At 40.6% G+C, this 25,430-nt stretch overlaps 1 protein-coding gene and 2 long non-coding RNA genes across 3 annotated transcripts; 1 reads left to right on the forward strand and 2 right to left on the reverse strand.

The window, feature by feature from the left end:
• Positions 1-1,000: 1,000 nt before the first annotated feature.
• On the reverse strand, positions 1,001-25,108 carry LOC134169584 (uncharacterized). The gene is made up of 3 exons (XR_009966933.1): positions 23,494-25,108; positions 5,105-5,243; positions 1,001-1,278 (listed from the first exon to the last, which is right to left on the reverse strand). It is a non-coding gene; the product is annotated as an uncharacterized LOC134169584 (long non-coding RNA).
• Positions 14,259-21,315, reverse strand: LOC134169586 (uncharacterized). The gene is made up of 3 exons (XR_009966935.1): positions 20,693-21,315; positions 19,124-19,239; positions 14,259-15,214 (listed from the first exon to the last, which is right to left on the reverse strand). It is a non-coding gene; the product is annotated as an uncharacterized LOC134169586 (long non-coding RNA).
• BCL2A1 (BCL2 related protein A1) lies at positions 21,215-24,135 on the forward strand. Its single transcript, XM_062630255.1, has 2 exons — positions 21,215-21,782; positions 23,260-24,135. The coding sequence occupies exons 1-2, from the start codon at positions 21,363-21,365 to the stop codon at positions 23,362-23,364; spliced, it is 525 nt and encodes a 174-aa protein (XP_062486239.1). The 5' UTR covers positions 21,215-21,362; the 3' UTR covers positions 23,365-24,135.
• Positions 25,109-25,430: the final 322 nt, after the last annotated feature.

Raw genomic sequence — 25,430 nt, forward strand, 5'->3', positions numbered from 1 at the left:
TCTGCGCTGTCAAAATGTCATCAGATTTTGGTGGATTTAAAAACAATAAAGCATTTTAGTGGAGAAAGTAATAAACCAGGACACTTCTATAGCTTCACAGATGTTTATAATGTATTTGAGATTTGGTGTGCTTTCTTTTGGAAATTTGGAGCTTAGATTTTTAGTATACCTAGAGCACAATTTTTTTTGTCCCATAATATGCAACTATTGTGTCACGATCAGCTTTGAGCTCTCTCATAAACTTTGGTGGGGGACATCAAGCTGAAGTGGGATGACTCTTCTACTTTAGGAAAGAAGCTTGTTGGAAGATTGATATCTCTGTCTGCTTCTGGGTAGTACCTTTCATTCAGGGATCCTACAGCTATCACAGAAATTCCTAAGTCCTTCCAGCCAGAAGTACGACACATCCTTACTGCCTTTCTGAAGTGTACTTTACTCACTGTTGCATCGCATCAGGAGGGACAGAGTCTATTCATCTCTCACCTCCATGCAGGCAGTTTCCCAAGGAATTGCCAGCGAACATATGTTACAGACTATGCTCCCTGTACTCTCTACACAGGGAGAAGAAAGGGCCAGAGAAAGAGGTATCATAATCCTGTTCTCCTGTAACAGATCAAAATCGTTTGGATACCACCATATGTGAGCAGCTCCTATGCAGACATAGCCTGTGTGAGGACCACAGTGACACAAGGAATCAGGGATATCAAAGGCCTATCCATCCACATTCCCACCACATCACTGCTACATTTTATGAAACCAGATATTTTTTAATTTAACTTAACTGAAAGAAAGTCTGGTGTCCGACTCCCTGTACTATCTTTTAATGTCCTGTGCACTATTCAAGACATATTAAAAAGACATATTAGCAACTTACCAGAGTTAAATGCCTGGTGAACTTCCTGAGCAAAAGTACACGTAGAACAAGGTTGAGGATTTGGATCACTGACAGGTCTATGATTGAAGAGAGGTTTTTTCTTTTACAGTCACAGGAACATTTGTTCCTGCTGAAAATGCTTAGCTAATGTTTCTTAATGCACATCAGTTGACTTGGAACTTCAGAGGTTTACGATTCCTCCTTTCTTCCCTACGATTCCTTCCCCTCTTCATCTTTCTCCCTCTCTGCTCTTCACATTCCTCTCTTCTGCTGCCCTCTGAAGTACTCCTTAGTGGGGTTAAGACATAGCTGATAAACTAGGAAATTATGACATCAGAGCAATAAATCACACCTCCCTCCCAGCGTTCTTCTCTCTGCTTCTTTCTTCCTTTTCTACTAATCTCCTACAGGAAAGAGGAAAATCGTGACATTAGAAGGAAGCATCTTCTTCCAATCTCTCTGCTGCCAGTCAGACCTCTTGTAGGAGGTGATTTTATCCTTGTCTTTAAACATTCTAGAATCGTGATAATAAATTTATGCCCCCTCAGTTTTCAACCTTAAGAATGAAAGCATGATACAGTCTTCTGTTTTCACAGTAATGGCCATTTGACAGTATTCTGACATCTTACAGGCTTGCAAAGTTTTCCCTCCTTTGGGAAATTGCTAATAATCAGAGTTGCCATAAAAAACAAGTTCTGCAGAAGGAGAGCATCACACCTGAGTTCAGAGCTCCAGACTGCAGCTGAATTTATTTATTTCACTTAGCAAAACTCTGGTATTTCTGAAAGTCACACCTCCTAAAGCATAACATCCCAGATGTGAAGGTACAATGGATTCCTGTGTGCTTCAGCCGTGAGAAAGCTGGGGTGTATAAGTAATTCAAGTTCTTCCAAAATACTGTCTTATAAAACCTACATTGTGCTTTGCTCCTGTAGAAAGCATTCTCTACAATCTGCTTGGGAATATTAATTTTACCTACTTTCTTGTCCTTACTGGGCCAAAATAACATTTACACACCCCACACCAAGCTCACTAGCTCTCATGAAGAATAGTACTTAGTATACTGCTGTTAATTTGCTGACATACCTAATTATATAGTTGAATATGTCAGCATTAAGTTATGTCTATATGACAAGCATTAAAGTGGCTGTTATGTAATGCAGATGTACCCCAAACCACGTAAAATGAAGCTAATACACTGCTAACCAGTGTAGAAGCCATTGCTAAGCCACATGGACTGCAAAATCAGAGTAATATTTATTGACTTACAGTCACTAGCCTGTACCAAACTCTGTTTTTAGCTACTACAGTACTACTGGCAATAAGACCTTGCCCAGTATTTCTGCCTACACAGCAGTGATCACAGCCTTGAGTTCCAGTGGTGGCAGATGAGCCTAGCCACAGAAGGATAAGGTTTCATCATCCCCTCTTTCTGTATCCATATTCTCCATGAGAAGTTTCCACCTTTGTGGTCAAGGTGGAAGAAAGGGATGGTAACCTAGCTTATAATTCATATGGCCCATTTTACAGCTTAAAGGAGTGGTGGAGATGTGTTGGTGCTGAAATGTTGGATTATGAACTGTAATACTTTCATGCTAGTGTCAATAACATCCAGTAGAACATACTGGGAGGAGCACTGATCATTTACAAAACTATCACTGAATGTGCTGGAGCTACCTGCCAGAGCCCTTGCCATTGGAAGGGAGAAACTGGGAGAAGTAAAAACCATAGAACAGAAGGTTTTACTGACAAAACATCCCAGTGTAGCTAAAAATCAAAATTAAGTCTTGAGTAAACCAGAGAAATTAAAGCAATAAGTAAAACAGGGGAAATCATAAACATTAGAGAGTTATGTATTAGTCCATATCTAACACAAGTTACTTCTTAAGGGTTTTCTCCTCCAGAGCTACAGGAGATTTTATGCATGATCTTGGGCAACATGCATACCTTATCTCTGCTGTGGTGTTAGATATACTTCCCTTATAATAGCTCATTTTGCAAGTTGCCGAGTGTCAGACTATTTATTAGATAGAACTATATCAGGTTTTGAAGAAGGGATAGGACCTGCAAAAGGCATATAAAAATGGGATGAGTTCAGTTGTCCTTGGAATCAGTGGGAGCTGAGGGCATGGCAGAAATCAGGCATTCTCAGGTGCAGTCTCTAAACAGCACAGAGGGAACAGGTTTAGTGTAGAGGCAAGTATCAATGCTCAGTAGACAAATTGTTTCATTGCAAAAAAAAACAAACAAAAAACAAAAAATGTTGTTTGATTTCCCATTGGCAACACTTGTAGAAGATACTTCATTGTATGACTGCTTCTTCTCCCGATGAATGAGCTCCTGGTAAGCCCTTGGGAAAAGTCTGAGTACAATTTCTAATGGGTCAGGTCCTGTGAAAAATGGGGTGATAAAACTTCCATTGTTCAGCAAAGCAGAGGAGTTACCAGATGTGCAGGGGCTGCACCAGCATAGGGGCCCTTGGTGGTGAAGAGTCGAAGTACATAGTGACAAAGATAGAAAAAGACAGGGGCTGGCAACCATGATGGCTGGTCATGTTACTCCTTACAGCATTAGGTATATTAAATTGAATAACACAAAATGGGAAACACTGGAGAGTGCCAGCACCTGGGAAGACACCAGTACTTCAAATTCATTTGATGGCTAAATCAAGTGGTATTTGTATGAGTGGGTTTTATATCCTTTAAAGTTATTTCCACCTGTTAGCAGCATAACTATGGAAAGATCAGAACAAACAACGTTCACTATTTCTGTGCATGGACACGAATATTCTACCTGCTGTTGAGTTCCTTTCCCTGGCTGTTACCTTTATTGTCTTATGTATACCAGAGAATCAACATTTCGGCATTACAGCATTCTTTGTCATGTCCAGGTAATTAAAAGAATGGCACTGCACCTGGAAGAACTATAAAAATATCCTTATAAAAGTCTCAGCAGCATTTAATACTTTATTCCTTGCTATGTTGTTGTATTTTTCCTGCCTCATGGAAGTGAGACACTACCACTAAGGCCTAAGAAACATCCTCCATTACATTAGCTCCATGCCTTTTTTTATATCCTTCCAGTTTTGGATCCTTGTTTTTAAACAATCTTTCTGCTTTCAGGAAAGAAAGAAAAACCCCAGCCTTTCTTTTACTAGAAGCAGGGAACCAGAACAGGCAGCATTTAAGCTTTTATCCCTGTTCCTATACATAGAAAAAACTGTCTGAAACCTTTATTTCCCAAGGAAATATATTCTGTGTTTTAATCTTGTAATGCCTAAATAATTGCCTTGCATACAACACTATCTTGCCTGTCAGTGACTTCAGGAACTCTAAGTAAAAATAAAGCAGTTTAATATACACAAAACATTGATAGTTTTATTACAGAAGGTGTAGGAAGCCAAGCTGCACAAGAACAGACATAACTATTAAAGGAAAATTATCAAGTTGCCACAGCAAGCTGTTCAGAAATAAATGTTCAGGTCCCCCAAAGCCATGTGATGGGTTTAAAGACTTTTGGTTTTCAAAATACCGGTTCAGTGTGTTCTTACTTGCCTTCACTTTTTGATATGCTGCGGAATCACAGGAAACAGCTTTATCTTACAAATGTGGAGGCTGAAATCTTTGTTTAATAGAGATCCTTGAGTGTTAACATGACTCCAGAATCTAGAGGTTTCAGGAAATCACCACCAAGGTCACATGGCCAGCAGTAATGTCATAAGATTTAGCATCATTAGTGTATTCAATTATAGCAAACTGACTGATGCTCCCACACATGCAGTTCCTTGGAGGTATACTGTTTTTTTCCATCCAGCAACCTTGTCTCAGAGAAGGACTCTGTCTAGGATTTACAGACATCTTGTGGCACAGAGGGAAGCAAAAGCAAGTTGGGACATCATGAAATTCCCATTATGTTCTGTGTATGCTCAGATCATCCATAAGTACATATGCAATACACCTGACTCATCCCCAAATCCTGGATGTGAGTATAGGAGCCCCAGGGGGAGATTATGCCAACAGTGCAATAAGCAACATGACTAACATCTATCATATGTAGTTTGTTTTCTCATCTTTTTTTTTTTCCAAGGGAAAGACGGCATGTCTTGGCAGGTACTATTAGTACTCCCTTTGTATCCAAGAACACAAGCTCTAGGAATTGCATCTAGCACAGGAAGCAGAAGATGGTGATGTTTGTGACAGCCATAAGGCCCTGAGGGAATTAATTACTTACTTTGGGACGTGGCCTGTCCCCTGCCCACACAAGCTGCACTGTCATTTTGCAGAATCCCATTTACCCAAGGGACACGGCTGCCAGCGAAGTGCTTGGTCTGAAGGTCCAGAAGATGGGGTATGCCCAATCCAGCCTTGAGCTGTTACACTCAAAATTTGCTTTGAGAAGAGAAATAAAGAGAAGAAAATTCAGAATGATATTCAGTCTAACTGCATCAAGCTGTGTGAAGGTAAAGAGATTAAATGAATACACCAAGCCCAAGACAAATTGGTGACAGTAGGCTGAAAATGCCATCTCAGGGGACAGTCCACCCCTCTGTGACTTTCATCCAACACCAAGCCAGTGATACAATTTTTAATAATTCTCAGCAAAAGCAATCTATACTTTCTCAAATAGATTGACGTATCCAAACACTAAGTCATTGTGCTGATGGGAAAAGCAAAACCCTCATTCTGGATGGAAAAGGAAAGAAATCACACATTTAGTTTTACCAAGTTATGTTCAGTGACAGCACCAGTGTTGACAGTTCTGGCCATTAGGTCTTACAATATTCCCTGTTTTCCTGAAAACAGGAAATTGTGTGTAGCTCATGAAAAATGAATGCCCTGAATTTCCAGCCTTAATGGTTGCAAAGAAGAGCTTGAAGACCTGAAATGGGTGTGCCTCACAGCCTTAGAAAACCCAAAGGCAAGCTGAAAATATGCATTTTATTGTTTTTGAGCATCCTCGTGATTTTAAGTCATGCATGACTTTTCTTGGAAGCCTGACTCACAGCTTTTATGGGGCTGCAGTGTCCCATGAAGAATGAATTGTAAGAGCTGTACCCAGTTAACAGGTATGGGGCAACCAAGCAAACATGAAGTGTTTTGTATCTGCCAGCAAGTTTTGTTTAATGCTGGTAAACACGAGGAGCCCGATACTCCTGGTGTTTTATGGGAGCAGATAAAGCTGATGAGGAGTGAGGGGAGGACAGATTCCTGCCTACCTCAAAAATAGGTGAAAGTTGATCCCAAGGAAAAAAAATGAACTGAATCTAACTGCTACCGCTGCGCTAATGGATGGTTGGGAAGCCAGCGAGGGAAGGCATGTGTTTATATCGCACAGCTGGTAATAAGGGATTCTTGTTCTTGCCCTGATTCTGCCACTGACTCATCCAGCAGGGTTAGGCCTACTTCAGTTCCCACTTCAGAGCAGATTAGACTTAACCTTAGACCCAGCTGCTGTCACATTTACTCATGTTGAGTAACACTTTCTTCTCCAGTGACACTATTTGTAAAGGAAGAAACTCTGTAGTTCACAGAAGGTGAATGACTGAGCCCCCCGTGGAGACTGAGAAGATGAGAAGCGTCCTCTGCACAGAGGTGCCCTAAGGCTTGGCTGATTAGGTCTATGCCCGATACATCTCTTAACTAGATGTAGATAATCAGGATCAGTTACTGGTCTTATTCTCTCCAGGCTTTCCTTTAGGAACAAAGGAGCAGGAACTGAGGAAAATTTGGGAGTTGAGACTTGCTCAGTTGTCAGGCCCACCTGAGTAGCTGGCAAGTGATGGAGAACCACCTAGCCCCTCTTCCATGCTTAATTCTGAATCAGCAACGGAGAGGGTGAAGAATTCACGGTACCTTTATGGAGATGCTTTATGAAGTTTTGCACTAAAGTCTAAGACACTTTGCTCCAGAACTGAGCTGAGTTTTGCAGCCCAATATAAACCACATTTGTAGAAGTTCTGCCAGCCTTGAGCACATACAGCATACCAACACCCAAACTTGTCAGTAATCACTGACAGTGGTATCCAGTAAATCCTTCCAGGGAGGTTTTTTTAATGTCACACAAACATTGGATTGAAAAATAAAGTCTAAACATTCAACAAGTTGCATAGATTCCCAGAAATCATTTGTTCAGGAAGTTATCTGGGTAATACCAATGAGTATTATCAACATTAACATATATATCAGATATGCTAATTAGATGACATATCTGCTGTTGTCAACGCCAGCACTGTGCCATGCCTCCATCTGCCCTTGGATACATACTTTGTAGAATGGCTGCAGATGTGTTAATAAGCACTAGTTTAAAAACTAAGTCTCATAGAAACTAACTCTGTTATATTTAAACAACATATCCACAATAATACAAATGAACTTTTCTCTTGATATCACCTCAGATTTCAAACAAACTACATGTAAAATGAATTCAGACCTGTGCCTCATTTGCACTCTTATGGAGGCCCTTATATTTTTACTTCGGGTTTGAAACATTCTACATCATCTTCCTTTGCTCAGTGAACTCAAAACATCGCTTTGCTATGCTTTCCAATTTGTAAATTACCTAGTTCACATTTACTATCATCAGTCCGGTACACAAAAATCAGGATAAGCAGCTAAAGATCATCCAGTCTTAAACACACATTTCAGAATTTATAGCCATTGTAAAACCCTCGCCTTTATCCTTACTGGCTCAGGAACTTCCTGTCCCCTGTTTATTACACATCCATAACTTACAGCAACATAAACACACATCATTGTTTTTCCTGATGCTTTTGCCATCCTGCTATTTTATGAGCTAGTCAGCTGGTCTATGAACACATGCACCAGGTAGTGCATCTTGACGAAGGAACTGGATCATTGCCAGCTCAAACAGGCAGGCTATTATTATGGCTAATACGCTAGAAGTGTTTGCAATGCGTTTTTAAATAATCCTCTACATTTGTATTACACCATTCATCCTGAAGAGAACCAAGGTGCTGTGGAGGCTGATAATTGCTCCTTTTCTCATTGCTAAAATGTACCTGCTGCTAAGCTGGAGAAATAGTGACCATCCTGCACAAACAGCATTAGCAAGTGCAGGAGGTAATGAAGCAAACAATAACACTGCCATTTGAAATTGCAAGCTAATTACTTGATTTGGAATTTGATGAGCACATAAGAGCTGATATGCTGCTGCTTGTAAAAATATGTCCCAAAGTATTTTGGGGTTGTTTCATCACTTGTGTGTGATGGCACTTCAGCATTAGGTTCTCCATCATCACACTCAGCACACTCATTTCCAACTGAGCTCAGGGACAGGACTGTGACTTGAGCACCGAAAGCTTTATTTCTAGCAGCACATGTGCTGCTAGCACATTTCTCTGAAGTATTTCCTAAGCAGTCCAGTGACTCGTGAAGCCCAGCTCCCCTCTGCTGAACACTTGAGCATACACAGCTTTATTCACTGCAGTCCAAACACAATACACGTGGGAAGGTACATGACAGGCAGCTTTCAGCCAGGGATGTGTAGGAGCTTTGCTGATGTCTGAGTTGTAACACAATTAATACCACACTATTTAACAGACAGTGAGCCTTTTCTAGATATGGTAGGAGGATATTCATCATTCTACTGGACTCAGAGATGCATCATTAGTGCATTAGTGCATAGTCCACAGTCTGCTCTGACTTCTGCTTTGGGGCTGGCTCTGCCACAAATACCTGAAGAATAGGAAATTCAGTTGAATATGGGGAAGGTAAGAAAGTCTTCTATTATGTCTTCTTTAATAACTCAATGTGTTGCTATATATAATAACAGAAGGAATTAGTTATTATCTGAAACAGACAATATGATATGGACAGTCTGTCAGGAACTATCTGCTGTGTAACCTATTATTATCTGAATGGAACTGTACCACAAGGGAAGGTAACTGATCAGACTTCACCTTTAAAAATTTTTTCCAAAAGCAGATGGGAAGTACCAAAACTGCATACACCAAAGCTGAAATCTCACTTAAAGGGAGGACATGAGAAAAATTCACTATAGAAGTAGCAGTTTGTGTCCAAATTTAACCTGATGCCAAATTCTTTGCAAATTATTTGAAGCCAGGAGCCCAACTCAGTCAAGAGTTGCCCAACTGGACTTTTGAGACCTAAGGCCAGAAAGGTGCACTCCTAGCAGCAGGATACAAGCTGGACTCATAGTACAGGCTTTGCATCCATCACAATAAGCACTGATGTCTCAAGTCATCTTTATTCTAATACCAGTCTCCTCCCCTCACAGTACAGGGAACTGAGGTACCCACATTGCAGCGCTGTATTTTCTCTCCAGCTCCCATGCATCAAACATAATATGTCAAGCAAACAGTTTCAGATGGTGCTTGTTTTCCATGCTTAACTGAAATCATTAGGCAAATTATTTAGCAGGGTGCACAGGGATGTAGCAGTAGGATTCCCATTAATATGACCAGACATACATGACTAAATTGCTGCACTAAAATGTTCCTGCACAGCATTGCCTTAATAATCTTTTTAACAGTTTGTTCTGTCTATCCAGAGATGCTGTAGACAAACTGAAAGTAAAGCATCCCAGATTTTAAGCACTCAAAAGTCAATATTCCCTTTCTTCAGGTTCCTCAAGCCAGAAGAATCCCTTGATGTTGCATGACAAAAGCACAATTTACCAAATTAAAAGCACTGTGATAGCTGAAGCCACTTGCTATTGATCAGTCCTTTGTAGGCTGGTAACTCAGCTGCTTTCTGGAAATAAATTTCTACAAATTCCTTTGGAGTCAACACTGCCTGATGCAATCATTTATGCAAAATCACAAGGGACAGCCTGTCCTAATTCAGCATTCTTCCCAATTTAAATATGCCAGAAGGTACCAAAATCCCAAACTTTAATAAAGGGGAGGATGAGGAAGAGAGGCATCAGCATTAGTTTGTGCAACATTAATGATGACAAGATATCTTGTCACCATATCCTAATTCAAAAAGTACAGGGACATATAGGAACATGGTCAGAAAGACACCACCAGTGAAGGTGTTTAGCTCAAACAGTGAACTTCTTAACTACCATTTGGTTGTTTAACCACTGAACCCACTGCAAAACATACCAATGGCACAGAACAAACTTTCACTGAATATTATACAAGTGCCTCAGGGAAGAGAGATGGTTTACAACATTACTGCACCACCATTCAGACAGCTCCAGTCACACACAAGAATCGCCTACTGAAAGCTCTGATGGATGAGTGGGATTGATTTACAGTAAGGCAGCAAGAGAGGTTTGCCTCTGCCATAAGGATGGCTCAGCTCTCCACTGCATTGCTATAAACTGCGACCCAGGGCATTAAGGACAAGTGAAATTGGTGTTTGTCCACCTTGACCTGCTGAGTTCCAGGTTGCAGCAGTTCAGATCCTGCTTGATGAATAGCCAAGCTGTCTTTGCAGGAGGGACCGGGCAGGAGGAGTGGAAGGTGGGAGGGAATGACTTCTAGGAGAAGGAACCGCAGCAGTTGTTGGAAGGCAAGTCATCAGCATGTGTGAATCAGAGCACCCGTTCTGTATTGTTAGATCTCTGCAAAACTATTAAAGGGAATGAAGGGATAAAGCTGTAAGAATTCTTCCAGCTTGCACAGCCTGTCTTAGCCCAGAGTTATGAGCTGCACACAAGAAGGAACTAACTGAAATTCTATGGTTTGTGTTACCAAAGAGGGTAGACTATAGATGATCTCATTCAAATAGCCCTACATTTATCAAAAGGAAGTAACCTATTCTGATCTTACCCACATCTATTTGCAACCTGGCTAGTATTTACACAAATATAAACCACTACCAAGTCATGAATGCAACACCTACCTGAGGAAACTACACAGTCTATAGGGCAACCAGCCTAGACCATAACCCCTTTTCATGGCTGGCAGCTAAGAAACAGGTATTATATTTTTGCTTGTAAATTGAGCACATTTTGTCTGGACTCAGAACCAATAATCCTGCAGCTTGGAAGTGACACTTTTACTGAGTCACTTTTCACAGCAGAACACCACTGCCAGTGTATTATTGGGGTTGTAAATGTTTGTTTCAGCATCTTATCTTGTCAGTAATCACCAGCAATCAAGGAATATGTTTGCTAAAACTAAGCCCTACTGCAGTGTGAGCTTCTAGACCACACTTGTTATCCAGTCCTGCTTCCTCAGAAGATGACAGAAGTGTTCATAACTCCTTAGAAATGAGACGGTAGCTTTACAGGTTGGATCCTACAGCTGTATGCAACCTCCCTCCACGCAGGAGGATGTGCCATCAGTAAAACTCACGTATGTGTATGTGATGCTGCAGGGCTTTAGACCCCCAGAAAGGAAGAAGAGGACTGGATTGCATGCATGTTTTAAGATTAAAAACAATGTCTCAAAGAGACATAAGAGTGAGAGCCCCAGTGCACCTAAAATGCCTCCTAATTTCACAAAAGCCCATGGTTAACAGTGTTATTTGGCAAGGAATTGCTACAATAAAACCCCATTTATTTTCTTTGTTGGGTATCCAGCAGGAAACCAGAAACAGAAAACCCGACTACATCATGCCTTTACCTTCTAAGGGAGATTGGTTTTCCATTAGATTACAAGTTAATTAACTATAAATATACTGTTATTACAATTATTTCCAATTTTTCATTTGCAAAACATTACACACTGACAAAACTACTGCTTCATTTTAAAAGGAGATTTTTTTATCCTTTTATGAAATCTATAATTTTAAGCTGTTTTGGAGAGCTACACAACAAATTAATTTAGTACGCTAAACACCAACATATCTGACTTTGACTGAATAGGAATCCACTCACAAATTGACTGTCTAGAAAAAGTGATTAGCAAATAAAGGACAAAGTATAAAAGAAATGTTGTTCTACATCAATTTCTAGATTATACCAAATTAGCTTCTAAGTGGTTAAAAAGGAAAAATGCTTTCAGGAACAAGTACCTCAGATCAAAGATCAATGCAGAAGAAAACAAATTGCCTCAGAGTGTGGTAACACACCTTAGTAGAATAATTTTACAGCTAGCAAAGCATACTGTGAAAGAGAAATGACTGGAAGAGATAAACTTGATAAAGCTGTTTTTCAAATTGCCTCACAAGCACTCAGGCTTCAGTGACTTAACCAAAACATATGTCCAAAGAATTACAAGATCTACACCTTTGGCATCTCTAAGGCAGATCTATCTACTAGCCACAGTGCCACATGAGAGAAAAATGGGATCCAAGAGACATACACACACACATACGTATATGTCAATGAGAAAGCCAGCATCTCACCCTATAACATGCTACATTAGGCTATGTATTAAAACTAGCACCTAGGCCTGACTGAGATCAAGGTCCCAGTGTGCTAACTGCTGTACAAATAAACAGCTCCACTGACTGCCAACAAAGGAGAGAAGAAAACAAATATTAGGGCTCTGACTCACACACAGATGGTAAATGACTGGAGTTACGTGCCTTTGAGTCAGCTCTTACCTGCTTCAGCTCCGTTTGGCTTGTGGCCACAGAGTTACTGTCATCAACAGCCTAGACTAAGACATCCCAGCATACCACAGACCAGCTGAGACACACACATCAACTCCCCTTAACATACTTCCTTGGGAAGACTGCTAAATATAGGCAAAACTAATTACACCTGAGTGTAATTCTCTAATTTCCTCTATTTTAGAAGTGAGGAACTGAGTCAAAGGGAGACCAGGAGTTTTCTCAAGGTTATAGAGGAAATCTGTGGTAGAAGTAAAAAACCAAGTCATATTTGCAGAATCAGCAAATCCTCTGGAGAAGCCCATCCAATAGATGGGAAAATCAAAGCTCACTGAGCTGAAGGGGACTGCCAGGCCATAGGAACACCAAGTTTTATACTGCATATAAGAACTCTAAATTTTGTGGCTTGCCACCTTTTGTAGAGAGCACTGGTCCCTGCCAATACACTCAGCTAATGACTGAGTTGTGCTCATGTGACAACTCTGAATGCCCTGTAGGCAGCCAGAAAAATGAGCTCCCTCTGGAACTGCAGTGGCTGTTTGTTAGCTCAGGAATATAAAGGAGGGTGTAAAGCAAAGTAATTACATTTGATGGGGGCTTTTTGGGTCTGGGCTCTAAGTTGCAAAATACATTGGGAATGGCTGTTTATTGCCAAGCCTCCAAAAGGAAATTAAGGGCAAAGGAGAAACAAGGATGTTGCTATTATTTATGTTGCTTGAGAACTGGCCATTGGAAATGTGTTTCTCATTGAATGATTAACAGCTATCCAGCACAAAGAGCAAATAAAAACCTTGTCTAACTTGGTCAATCCCCTTCTCTCTGGTCTTGCTTCATTAAATCATGCAAAACATGCAAAATCGTGTTTCATGCATGTTCAAAAACATGCATTAAATCATGCAAAACATAAAATCATGTTTCAAACTCAGGAATAATTAAGAAAACATATGAGATCTTTAACTAAAGTTCTTTTCTCTTGAAAATCAATAACTTTAGGCTTCATTTAGTTCCCTGTAGATAGGTTCATATCCCTGCACAGACGAAGTTACCAAAATCAATAGAACTTTGCTGAGGCACAGGGGGTCAGTCTGTGCAGAGCTCCTCTGACTTCATGCGTAAAGCACTTGATGCTGGGTCCAAGCTTCCATCTGCATTTGGGTTTAGAAAAGTTTCTCAGCTCTAGAATACACTATGAAAGCCCTTGATTAAGTCATTATGATGCATAATTCCCTGGCATGCCAAGAATCTAGTCCCAAATTGATACAAAGGCAAGTCTGCCAACGGTGAATGAGTATTCTGGGGTTTCATTGTGAAAACTCAAAATTACACACACTGAAGTGCTGGTATGTAGTTTGCTTGCTGTTGCTACCGATAGCCATGAAAATGCCTCAAATTAAATATAATCATCCTCACTGTTGCCTAATGATAGACCATCATGGTCCCACTCCTGCTGTTTTGTGAAGCCAGGGGGGTTTGTGTTGGTTCAGCATTTCTCCCCATGCGCAGTGAGCTGGGGCAGAAGACTCCTCCTGGCTTTAATGGGTGAAACACCCAGCACAAGAGAATCCCTGCTCCCGACTGGGGCATTTAGGTGTTGCTTTATTGCCTGTAACTGTTGGCACAAATAAGTAAACACTTTGCACTGAGATCATTTGAAAGGGTCTAAAAGAATTCAGCCTTCTGAAAGACAGAGCATTTTAGGGCCTTAGCAGGCATCAGTATTAGCATCATTACTACAACACTTACAGGCTTGATTCCCTAGATAAACCAGGGCTTTATACACAGCCATAGTAATTAAGTGATGCGCAAATGCAATTCAAAGCACAGAGTACTATAAAGGTATATGATTAAAAAATGAGCTCAAAAGCGAGTTTCCTTCTGATTTGGATAACGAGTCATGGTAGCATCAGCTTCCTTCACACCTCTTTAATGGGACGTTATTTCACTTAGAAAGATTGAGGGGCTAGTATTAAATGTTCAGACAGCACAGTGATGAATGTGGTATAAATACCTGGGGAGACAGATGAGTTGGCTATTTCTGCTCACAGCCTTCTCCTAAGAGCACAGAAATGCCACCTCAGTGTGCTTTTTCGAAGGATCAAAAAATCATAATAAACACAAGGATAAAAATATACAGCTAATTTCGTGCTGTAATTTGCCGCAATTTACACGTGATCATTGTGGGTTTGAAAATACTGCACTGTGCCAACATGAGTGACTGCTGAAATGGGGTAAATCAGAAGGATGAGAAATGCAGTTTGGATTACAAGTAACCCCTCCAGAAGGATCGCTGGGGATATTACCTTCACCAGTTCTTCCTTGCAGTTGACTTGACTTATGCAGATTTTATTCAACCACAAGCAATACAAATTCTTAGGTGGATGAACGAGTTTCATAGCAACTGCTTTTAGACTTCAGAAAAGTCCTACCAAATGGCACTGCAGTCTTTGTCTTCCTCATGTGTTAGATGCAGGGCTATTTGTTTGTTTGTTTTAATACAGGCTGTAAACAGTAGGCGCTAGCATCACATTTTGATGCAAACAAACATTACATTTGAGAAGGTAATAAAATTTTAGCAAAATTACTGAATTAAGGTTCAGAAATGTGGTTTAATATACATATTTATTTGCAGCTACTCTGATCTGGTGAGACCCCCCCCTACAGTACTGTGTTCAGCTCTGGAGTCCTCAGCACAGGAAAGACACGTACCTGTCAGAGCAGGTCCAGAGGAGGGACACAGAAATGATCAGAGAATGGAATACCTCTCCTGTAAGAAAAGCTGAGAGAGTTGGGGTTGTTCGGCCTGGAGAAGAGAAGGCTTCAGGGAGACCTTTCAGTTCTTAAAAGGGGCCTGTAAGAAAGATGAGGAGACTTTTTAGCAGAGCCTGCTGCAATAGGATGAGGAGTGATGGTTTTAAACGAAGAGGGGAGATTCAAGATGGATGTGAGGAAGAAATTGTTTACAGTGAGGGTGGTGAAACACTGGCACAGGTCACCCAGAGAGGTGGGAGATGTGACATACCTGGAGACATTCAAGACCTGGCTGGATGTGGTTCTGGGCAACGTGATCTAGAATCATAGAATAGAATCATAGAATAGTTAGGGTTGGAAAGGACCTTAAGATCACCTAGTTCCAATCCCCCTGCCATGGGCAGGGACACCTCACACTAAACCATCTCACTCAAGGCTTCGTCCAACCTAGTTTGTCCATCTAGTTGAAGATGTCCCTGCTCATTGAAGAGGGTTGGATTAGATGAGCTTTGAAGGTGCCTTCCAACCCAAGCTGTTCTATGATTCTATGAAAATTACTGAAATCACATTACACATTAATTTCCTTAAGCGGAATTTCTATTCAAAGATCTGGGTTTATTATAAAAGAGGAAAACATCTGTATACATTTATATTTTTGTCCTTTTTTAATAACTCTAAATAACTCAAAACAATTTGAAAAGGGAATAAAAACAAATGTGCCCCCAGATGGGAACCCTGCACATAAAACAAAAGATGAGTTATGAACCTTCATGAAGAGTGTTTTATAGTAGAAATACTAGTGTTGTTATAACCCTTTTTTATAGGGTAATCAACAGAGAGGATATCGTAAAAAAGAGGGTAAAATGATTTATTAAAAGAATACATTATCTTCTAAAGGAAAGAATCTGTGAATCACTAGCACTTGACCCAGTGCAAAGGTTTCTAGTAGTAACAGGAGCAGATGTAGGCTTGATTTAAATGAGGGGGGAGCACAGAAGCAAGCTCGCTCCTAGGAGGGTTAATGTAGATGTCTGCAAACCTCTAAGGCATCCAGGTAAACAGTACCTGCTGAAGTGAGCTTGAATTCTGACGTGATTTATTTTAAACCCATGACATACAGAAGCTTCACTGGAAAAATCAAATAGCAAAGAATTTAAAAGAATAACCAACTTTAAATTGTTGGTAGCCCTACTGAATAGCTGCAGGTTTTTCTGAAGGCACCTAAAGGAACTGGGCATCTATATTCCATTCATGCTGAGTGGAAACTTGTTACCTGAATCTTGAGAATATTTTGAAACTCGCATCCAGTGGGACTCTCTATATGCTAAGTCAGGCTCAGATGTTAGTGAAATGCTGTCTCACCACGTATCACCACCTTTTAAAGTAGCTTTAAAACACCGGTGCAGCCGATGCTAAATGCCTGTCTCTCCTGATGGCATTATGCCTTTGGAAGATGCAGATCTGAACCAAAGCTGCAGATCAATGTAAAAATGGACTTTGTACGTGTTAGCATTGTGCGTGCCATAGCAGAATGAACCAACAGTGAAGACCACCCTTGACTTGTGGCTGTTAGGGAGACACATAGTTTTGGTTATCATATGGAGACATCATCTCCTGACTTCTTATTTCATGAATACTCCCAAGCAGACCTTTTTGGTTTTTTCCTCCTGGAATCAAGCATTTTCAGCAATGAAACTGGCTTCAGCAGACAGTGTTTCTGCTTAGCAAGAAAATCCTGCTACCAAGACTTTACTTGTTCATGCTCCATTGCCTGGGAAGTTCAGGAAGCCTTGTGTTTCTGTGGCTCACTGCTGACAGGTATGACTATTGGTCCAAATTCTCCTAATCCCAGATAAACACTTGGAAAGGCTTGTAAGAATGTAGAACATGTGTGGAACACACAAGCATATGATGATATATGGCACATGCATAGTGGGCCGGTGTGTCTGGCTGCTCCCTTGACTCATGATGATAAGAGGAGCTGGGATCCAGAAGCTGACAGGTTCTGAGTTGTGATGAGTTATCAGAGGAAGTGAGAAGGCAGCAGCTGAACCCTGAGTAACACAACCTGACTGGCCCCTTCCTGTGCTCCCCTTATGTCACTGGAGTGCTACAGAGGAGTCATAATGGCCTCTCAGATAATTCTTCTCACGCTTGAGACAATAGAGTGTGCATCTTCATATGATCTGTCTTCCCAGACTTTGCTGCATGGTATTTCTGGGAGCAGAAAATTGCTTATGCCATATTGTTCAGCCCTCATTCTGGACTGCACCCCAGCTCAGTGCTAAGATGGAATAGCTATTTGCTTTTGTTTACAATGGGGACCACTTTTGCTCTCCTATTAGCCCAGAATATCTCAATTGGCCCAGATGATGCAAAACCAGCTACATCCTCCTATCCCTGGAGCTTGTCTTCTGTGCATGTGAGACACACAGAATATTAGATGCTCTAATTGTCTGTTTCAGTTGCCAGAATTTGAGATCCAGGATCCTGCTATTCAGCCTACATCCTATAAACAGTAGGAGATGGACTGAAGTGATTTAGAATGAACTGCTCATAAAACTTCTTAAGGAGAAACCTTTCTTCATAAGAAGGAAACCTTTCTTCAAGAAGGAAAACTTTTCATTGGAAACCTTTGGACAGAGGCTTGTGCTTCCCAGCTGACAGAATTAGCTGGGAAACAACGTATCATGTACTAATTAGATTATTACCGGGAATGAATCTCAATCCTGCTGTATTTTAGTTCTTTGCTGCATACAGAACCCCAAAGCACAGACTTGAACTTGTATTGGAGGTAACGGGTTTCTCTGCGTGCATCCGGGCTGGCTGCGGCTAGGTGGCAGCACTCCACTGGGCAACCAAGCCTCTGAATTCAGTACCAACCAACCATCCCAGCTCACAGAAAAGCTAGCTTGCATATTCCGATTTATAGGAAAATAGAGGGTAAATAAAAGTCAACAAAGCCTTCAGAAGCCTTGTATCAGGACATCTGGGAAGCTATAAGTGAACTGCGCCGTTCTTTTGCAATGAAATCCAAACAAACCACACAAAAATCATCCTGGTTTGGACGTCAAAAAGGGAAGAAAAGCAGAAAAAAATCTGTGATGATTTTCTCAAGGCCTCAGACTGCTCCTCCAGACAAGGCTCACAATGCCCACACTCACCTGGAACTGGAACAACTCTGGCAAGGGAGAACCAATAGTTCAACAAAGCTTTTGTCATTTTGGCTTAGTTTTGCCTCAGACATGATGAGATGACACTGTCTCTCACAAGTCAATTTTATGAGGATCTGTCAACTGAGTTCCCATCTGTTCTGGAAAATAAGCTTTTTCAGGTTAGGGTATGATGCAGAATCAAATTCACAAAGCACAGATTTAAATTTAAAGCATTGGAAGCCCCTTGCTATTGCCAGGTAGTTAGGGGAGGGTTTGAATTTGAGCTTCTATGTCAAGCTGGTTTCTGTTTCAAACCTTTTATTAGCACTTATCATTTATAAAAGACAAAGTGTATGCAGGAAAGAAGAAAATAGGGAAAAAGCAATACAGTGTATGAGACTGCAGTATATGCAGCACTGGGGAGATAGAGCAGGTAGAAAGATAAGTAGAGATTCATTATGTTGAAGGTATTCACTTACAGCTACAAAACACAAATAAACTCTGGTAAAAGAAAGGAAAGCACTCCCTAATACAGAAAATGAGCATCAGAGCGTTACAGTGGCACAATACAGGGAAAAGATTCTAAAGGCCATTTCTTACAGTGCTCAGAGTTGACCATTAGACCTTGGGAAGACTGGGCTACACACTCTGGTCCAAGTCTTTATGTGAGTATTTAGATAAATAAACTGCCACTGCTACTCATAGAATCATAAAATACCAGATTGGAGTGGATCCCAAAGATCATCTGTTCCAAAGTTTACATACCTCTAAACCTCAGCATACAACACTTGGAATTGCACCCTCCACTACATGCTATTGAAAAGCAAATGTGCCTGACATTGAAGGAGACAGACCTGGGGCAACTTCAACAGCCACATACTGAGCTCTGGTCACCAGTGTCACAGCTTGCTGCTAGAGATGTCTGCTCAGAGCTGCCACCCCCTTCTGGGAGCTGAGCACTGAGCTTCACCTTACAGAGATCAAGAGACTGACAGCATTTGCACCAAGATTGCCAAGGTATTAACACTGATTTCTTTCAATAATGGTGATGTATTCATAGGCTTATTTCATCACCCTTCCCAGAATCCAAAATGCTCCACTAATGAAGAAATACCTGCTTCTGCCTGTGCTTTACCTCAGCTGATTGTGAAAAAAGCAAAACTTGTCTCCTTAGGTACTGTTCACTGTTCTCATATTCAACTATTATATTCACAAAGAATAAAAAAGTTTTTCATTAATCAATTATTAGGTCAGGCATGATCTGTAACTTCACAGGCTGTGCTACACAGAAAAAGGATGCTTGTGATTTCTTTCCTCAGGTAACTTTCTCAGCTGTTTGCAGCAGGCATTTGACAGGAGGGAAGTGGTCTGGGTAGAGGGTCTGGGTAGAGCAATGCCTTCCCTCTGCCCTAGAAATTTCAGCCCAGATTTAGCAGAGCTGGGAAGAGTTAAAGACTATCACATCCTTTTTTTATTTTTTCATTTGCATTCCCCATAAAACGTTGGCAGTTTGCTGAAATCACTGAACATAACAAAGGCAAAGCCAGCCTCAGCTCTGCCAAAGCAGCAGCTGCAGGTGTTGGATAGAGGACACCTCTGAACTCTGAAAACGAGCTTGGGAAGAATGTGCATGTGTATGTAGGAGAGCCCATTCCCAGTCTTAGCATCACATTCTCTCCTGAAGATACCATCTAAGATGAGTTTTTCCAGCTCACACTGCCCTCATAAACCCAAAGGTGAACACAGCATCAAGCAACCTCTTTGCTTCCAAGAGAAAGCAAAGGAAGCAATTTCCAGCATCGTTGAAGTGACTGATGTCTATGCTATGCTGGTGATAGCTTGAGGTTTCAAACCCCACTGTGGATGGAAGACTACTGTGTCATTGAGTCTCACCACACACTGAAAAAACCCTGAGAAGGAACTGGAAACTACCCTGGTCTGCTCAAGGGTTTTCTGCAAAACTGTGATGTTAGAGCAGCAGCATACCCTTTTGGGGCGGGGGGGGGCTGGCTAGGGTTAACACTATACTGCATATCAGCAAGCATATCAGCTTGCTCTAAGCAGCCCTTCACAGTGGGTTGAGGTCCTCTACAGATGCATCCTGACCCTTTAGCAACATCAGGTTGCCTCAGGAGAAATCTGTAAGGAAAAAGTGGACTAGATACCCCTGCCCCTTCCCCCAAAAATAACTGCTTGAAAATGTTAATAGAAGAGCAGTTGTTGTAGGTATCATACTTGTTACCTGACAAGAAAGATTCAAATAGTATCACATATCACTACCTTGGCCCCGTATTTTCCAGCCCATGTTCTGACAAGCTGACTGCATTAGCATTGTCCTTCATAACTGTTTTTTACAGCAGAACTCCCCGGGGTGGGGGGGTAATCTTCGAAGCTACCCATTCAAAATCTTGAAAAGTACTCACTGAGAAAGTGTGGGAAAGTCTGGAACAGGAGATAATGCTATAAAGCTGGCTTTCCGCTTTTTTCCATCCATATTTGTATCACTTTTTGCAGTTATGTAAAGCTCCCTGAATGCTGAAGAAAGTTTATCCGTTCTTCCACGCTATTGGAAATATCCACCGGTATCTTCAAAAAGTTGTGAACCAGAAATAACCCGCTGAACTGCAATACAGATTGCAGCTTTAACCCCTGGCAAGGAAGAGATTAGGGTAAGAGAAGATGGGGGGGCTGCATGCTCCTACAGCATACACTTTTTAAGTAGGTTTTTTCAAGCCAAATGGCAAACCTTTGCTAACATACACCATTCTCAGAATTTTGTAAGCTAAATGCCAAACTTTTGCTAATGTTACATAGCAAAAGTCCCTAGGAAATTCCAATTTATACTGCTAAAGAATATGGTAAAAGCCGATCTATTTAGAGAACTAATAAATCTCTCAGGAAGACATGTTTCTCCCCTTGAGCACACACTTTTTCTTTCATTTCCGCTGTGACATATTCCACAACCCACGCTACTGTTAAGTCAAATAAAAACTCCATGAAAACCACACGATACAAAGCTGTGTGCATGTCTTGTGGATGCTCATTACTGACCCTGATCAAGACTGGTGCACTGCTCTCTGCATTTCTTTCTAAATGGAAACTGCTGACTTCTACTACGTTTATTACTTAGCTCAAGATTACCTGCAATATGTGCTTCAGGAGTCACATCTTGGACCAGCCCAAACCAGAGTTGCTCATGTCTTGCGAAACATTGCATCTTCACTGCAAGATCAAACCGAGGAGGCTCTCAGACCGTTCCTGGACAGAATTGACATTACCTCTGTAGCTGTTGCCAAGAGAATTTTCAACGGTGTCATGGAAGAAAAATTTGCTGATGGAAATACTAACTGGGGACGAATTATGACTATATTTACATTTGGAGGTCTTCTCACCAAGAAGCTTCAAGAGCATGGAGTTCAGCTCACTGGAGAGGAAAAGGAACAGATTTCTTATTTCATCACAGAGTACATAATAAACAATAAAGCCGAATGGATAGATGCAAACGGTGGCTGGGTAGGTTTCTCATTTTCCATCAGAATCTGTATTAGGAGATTTTGTTTCATTAAGTGAAACTATTGTTACAGACATCATCAAAACCATTTTAAGGTTTTATTTAGTGGCTTTAACATATGATGACTGGAATGTCTTCCTGAGACATACAGTGAAAGTTTTGCTTCTGCTTTAAACAGAACAATGCTAAAAGGCAACTTTCTTTTTAAAATGGCACTTTCTGTATCTGTTACAGCAAAATCCTAGTTAGCCTTGACTCATAGGATCCTATGGTAACTCAGGTTGAAAGGGACCTTAGGAAATCATCTGATCCAGCCTCCTGCTCAAAGCAGGCTAATGCCTGCCTGGCATGAAAATTTCCATTACTAAATCTAAACTTAAGTAAGTGGTACCCTAAGGTTAGTGCAGCAACTCTTCTTCCATAGAGGAGTTGGTCCAAAAATACTGGAGTTCAAGATAAGGGAAGAATACATATGTGATCCTGAAAGGTGAACTCAGTACTTTTGTAAAGCTGTTATATAATCCCCAATCAATTTTCCTTACACAAATTTACAGGTAAGTGCAATCCAGGTTAAATCTTTTCTGTCTGGACTGAGATAATCCCACATCTTCCATTTACCAACAGTTAGTGCTGAGGAAAGCATTTGTCAATATGTGGATTATTTTGCCAAGCTGCTGAAATTCCCTTCTGGCAGTGGAGGGGAGGTCCCTTTTGCTTTGCTGAGTTTCATCACGCCAATATTTTGGTTTCATTTGAAGTTAGGGGAAGCTGAGAATCAGTGGCATCATTTGTCAGTTATTTCCCTGGTACTTTTTTCCTTTCTCTATATGTAAATGTTACTTTCTCTTTCCACCCCCTCTCGTCCCACTTCTCTTTCAATTCCTATGTCTTACTACTTTTCCCCTCATTTATTTTCTAGTGTCTTGCTTTTCCGTTTTTCTTTTTGCTTGTTTTGACCCTTCTCTGTCTGGTAGCAGTAAAAAAAAAAAACGTGATAGTGGACCCCTGATGCATCAGATTTACTGTAAAGGCTTCTCTCTGCGTCTCTTTGAAATAGAGTCAATTTTATTTAAGAAAAGTATCAGCTCCTGGAAACTTTCCATAATATTCTACTGTCTCATCACAGTAGAATAAGGAGTCTTAAAGGAAGATACTTACTAGTATATTACTACATCAGAAACACAGTACTTGTATCTTCCTTGAAGATGTGGGACTAGATGATGCAGTTCACATTCATTTTCTATTTACACAGGCAGGGCACAGTCTTGACTTGGAAATCAAACATTCAGCAAGGTGCAGCTATTTTCAGCTACTGTTTTTAAAGCCCTCTTCATCTTTTGGAGGTAGAGCTCTGAAAACCTGTCCCTCCATGCAGAATGGTGTTGCACTCTGTGCACCCGGTATCAGTAGAGTGGTGTGTTTTTCCTAGCTTAATGTTATTGTTAAGCTATCTCTAAGTCTGCATGTTCCTTTCCATAGGAAAATGGCTTCCTAATGAAGTTTGAAAGAAGATCACGACTGTCTTTCACCAAAATAACAGCCATGTTCATAGCTGTTTTTACCTTGTTCAGAGAGTACTACTGAAACAAATGGACCTGCCAGTCATGTGTAATCTAGATATTGCCACAAGCTTCATTGCTAAGCTTTCCTCCAAGCAATATCATTTTCTGCCCTACTTTTTTTAACTTATTTGTATATATTTTGAATAAATACAATGTTTAACATGCTATCCTAATTGCCAAACCTGAGGATGAGATCCTTCCAAAGAGGAATTGACACAGCATCATGAAGCAATTCAACTCAACCTTCCCAGGCAGGACTGCTTCGAAAGAGTGACCATTTTCCACATCCAGGCAGCTCTTGGAATCTGTGCTGCACCTCCATGAAAGGACATTGTTTTACTAAAGTACAATCCAATGGGTTAAGAAACAAGTTTTAATGTCATTTGCTTTGTAAATGAAATACTACTGTAATGCATTTTATTGCAACCTTTGTATAGGCAAAGGGGGGGGGAGAGATTCTGTGAGGAAAAAGGAAATGCAAATTCCAATGTAAAAGTGGGTACAAGTTACTGACACAGACTAAGCAATTTTTATGGGAAGAACAATTTGTAGAAGTCAGCAACTTAAAAATGTGCACTAAATCTTAATGCAATGGTATATATTTCTTTGTTGTATTTTTTAATTGCTCATATCTACAGTCAATGTTCTTTCAAATCTGTGTAATGTAATCATCTGGCTGAACTTTTTTTAAACCAGGTGTTTTAAAATAGGCAAGTACAAGATATTTCTAAATGAGAAATTTATGTAAATACACTAATATTTTTGAAAAATACATTAAAATATGTATTTGAAAGTCTTATGATTGGTCTCATTTCTTCCAGGAAAATTGGAGGATGAGAAAAGATCTACCTGAGTAAGGTGACTCCTAGAAAATCTATCACAGTGCTACTAGAGAATCCAAGTAGTATATGGGTTTGACCTGAAATCCAAGGATGTCAAGACGTTAATTTTCTGTAGTACTTAAGTATTATCTCAGAGTTTGTATAAGAAAGATATTTTACAGCAAAATAAATGAACTGGATCTGCTCTGATAACAGCAATTGTTTCTTTGGGGATCTGCTGCAACTCAGCAAATTCAGGAGCAGGACTTCCAGGCTTTTGTAGTCTGGAGCAACTACTGTTTTGACTCAAATTCCATTTGCTTTCAAAGGTTAAATAGTAGTTCTTCAAGAACTCGTGCTAGGAGGGTTTTCTTTAGCTGTAGTGACTCCTACATGAGGGAACTAAGGCTGGGTATAAACACCCTTTTGTAGACATGCTAGGAGATGAACCAAACTGAAGCAGTGGTTGCTTGTGGCACACAACAGCATTATTCTCTAAGACAAATCCTCTAGACAATCAAGGTTTTATGGTACCGGAAGAATGAAGCAGCCTCCTTCTGGTAATGGGTTATTCATCATTCATCCTTCTGGTAATGGATTCTCCATCATTCATCCTCCTGGCAATGGGTTCTCCATCTTTCATCTCGACATAAGAAATTTTGTACAGTAAGAACAATCATTTATGAACAACCTCCTCAGGAATGTGGCAGCATCACCATCACTGTAGGCTTTCAAAATGGGACTGAATAAACATCTAATTTAATCTAGGCTACCTTTCCCATGAAAGGTTGGAACAGATGATCTTTTAAGACCCCCTCAAACCTGAGCTGTTATGTGATTCTATAGTCCAACTTTGTTTACGGTTTAACTACAGAACACAAAGAGATGTTAACATTAGACAGAACCTGTATTGCTCTCTCCCTTTTCCTTTCCCTCTTCCTTTTCCTGTCCCTCTCCCTCTCCCCATCCCTCTTCCTCTCCTTTTTCCTTCCCTTTTCCCTCTCCCTCTCCCTCCCCAGTGAAAACAAGAAAGATACTCAGCAGGACTCCTGAGAATTTCCTTGCTGTTGAAAAAAAAGATGGCATCATCCTGACGGCAAGGGGCAGCTAAAGGAAAATGCCCACTTCCAGAATACCTATGGAAGTTCCTGTCAGGAACGACGTTTTAAAATATATTTTGACATATATTTAATTATTTGCAGTCTAAGTCTTTGTGATAAGAACAGCAATTCTTACTCAGTTCCTTTCTGTGCACTACTGTAAGCAC

This window comes from Pezoporus occidentalis, unplaced genomic scaffold (assembly GCF_034315485.1).
Source record: "Pezoporus occidentalis ecotype Australia unplaced genomic scaffold, CSIRO_AGI_Poc_V1 ctg11, whole genome shotgun sequence".
Taxonomy (NCBI): Eukaryota; Metazoa; Chordata; class Aves; order Psittaciformes; family Psittacidae; genus Pezoporus; species Pezoporus occidentalis.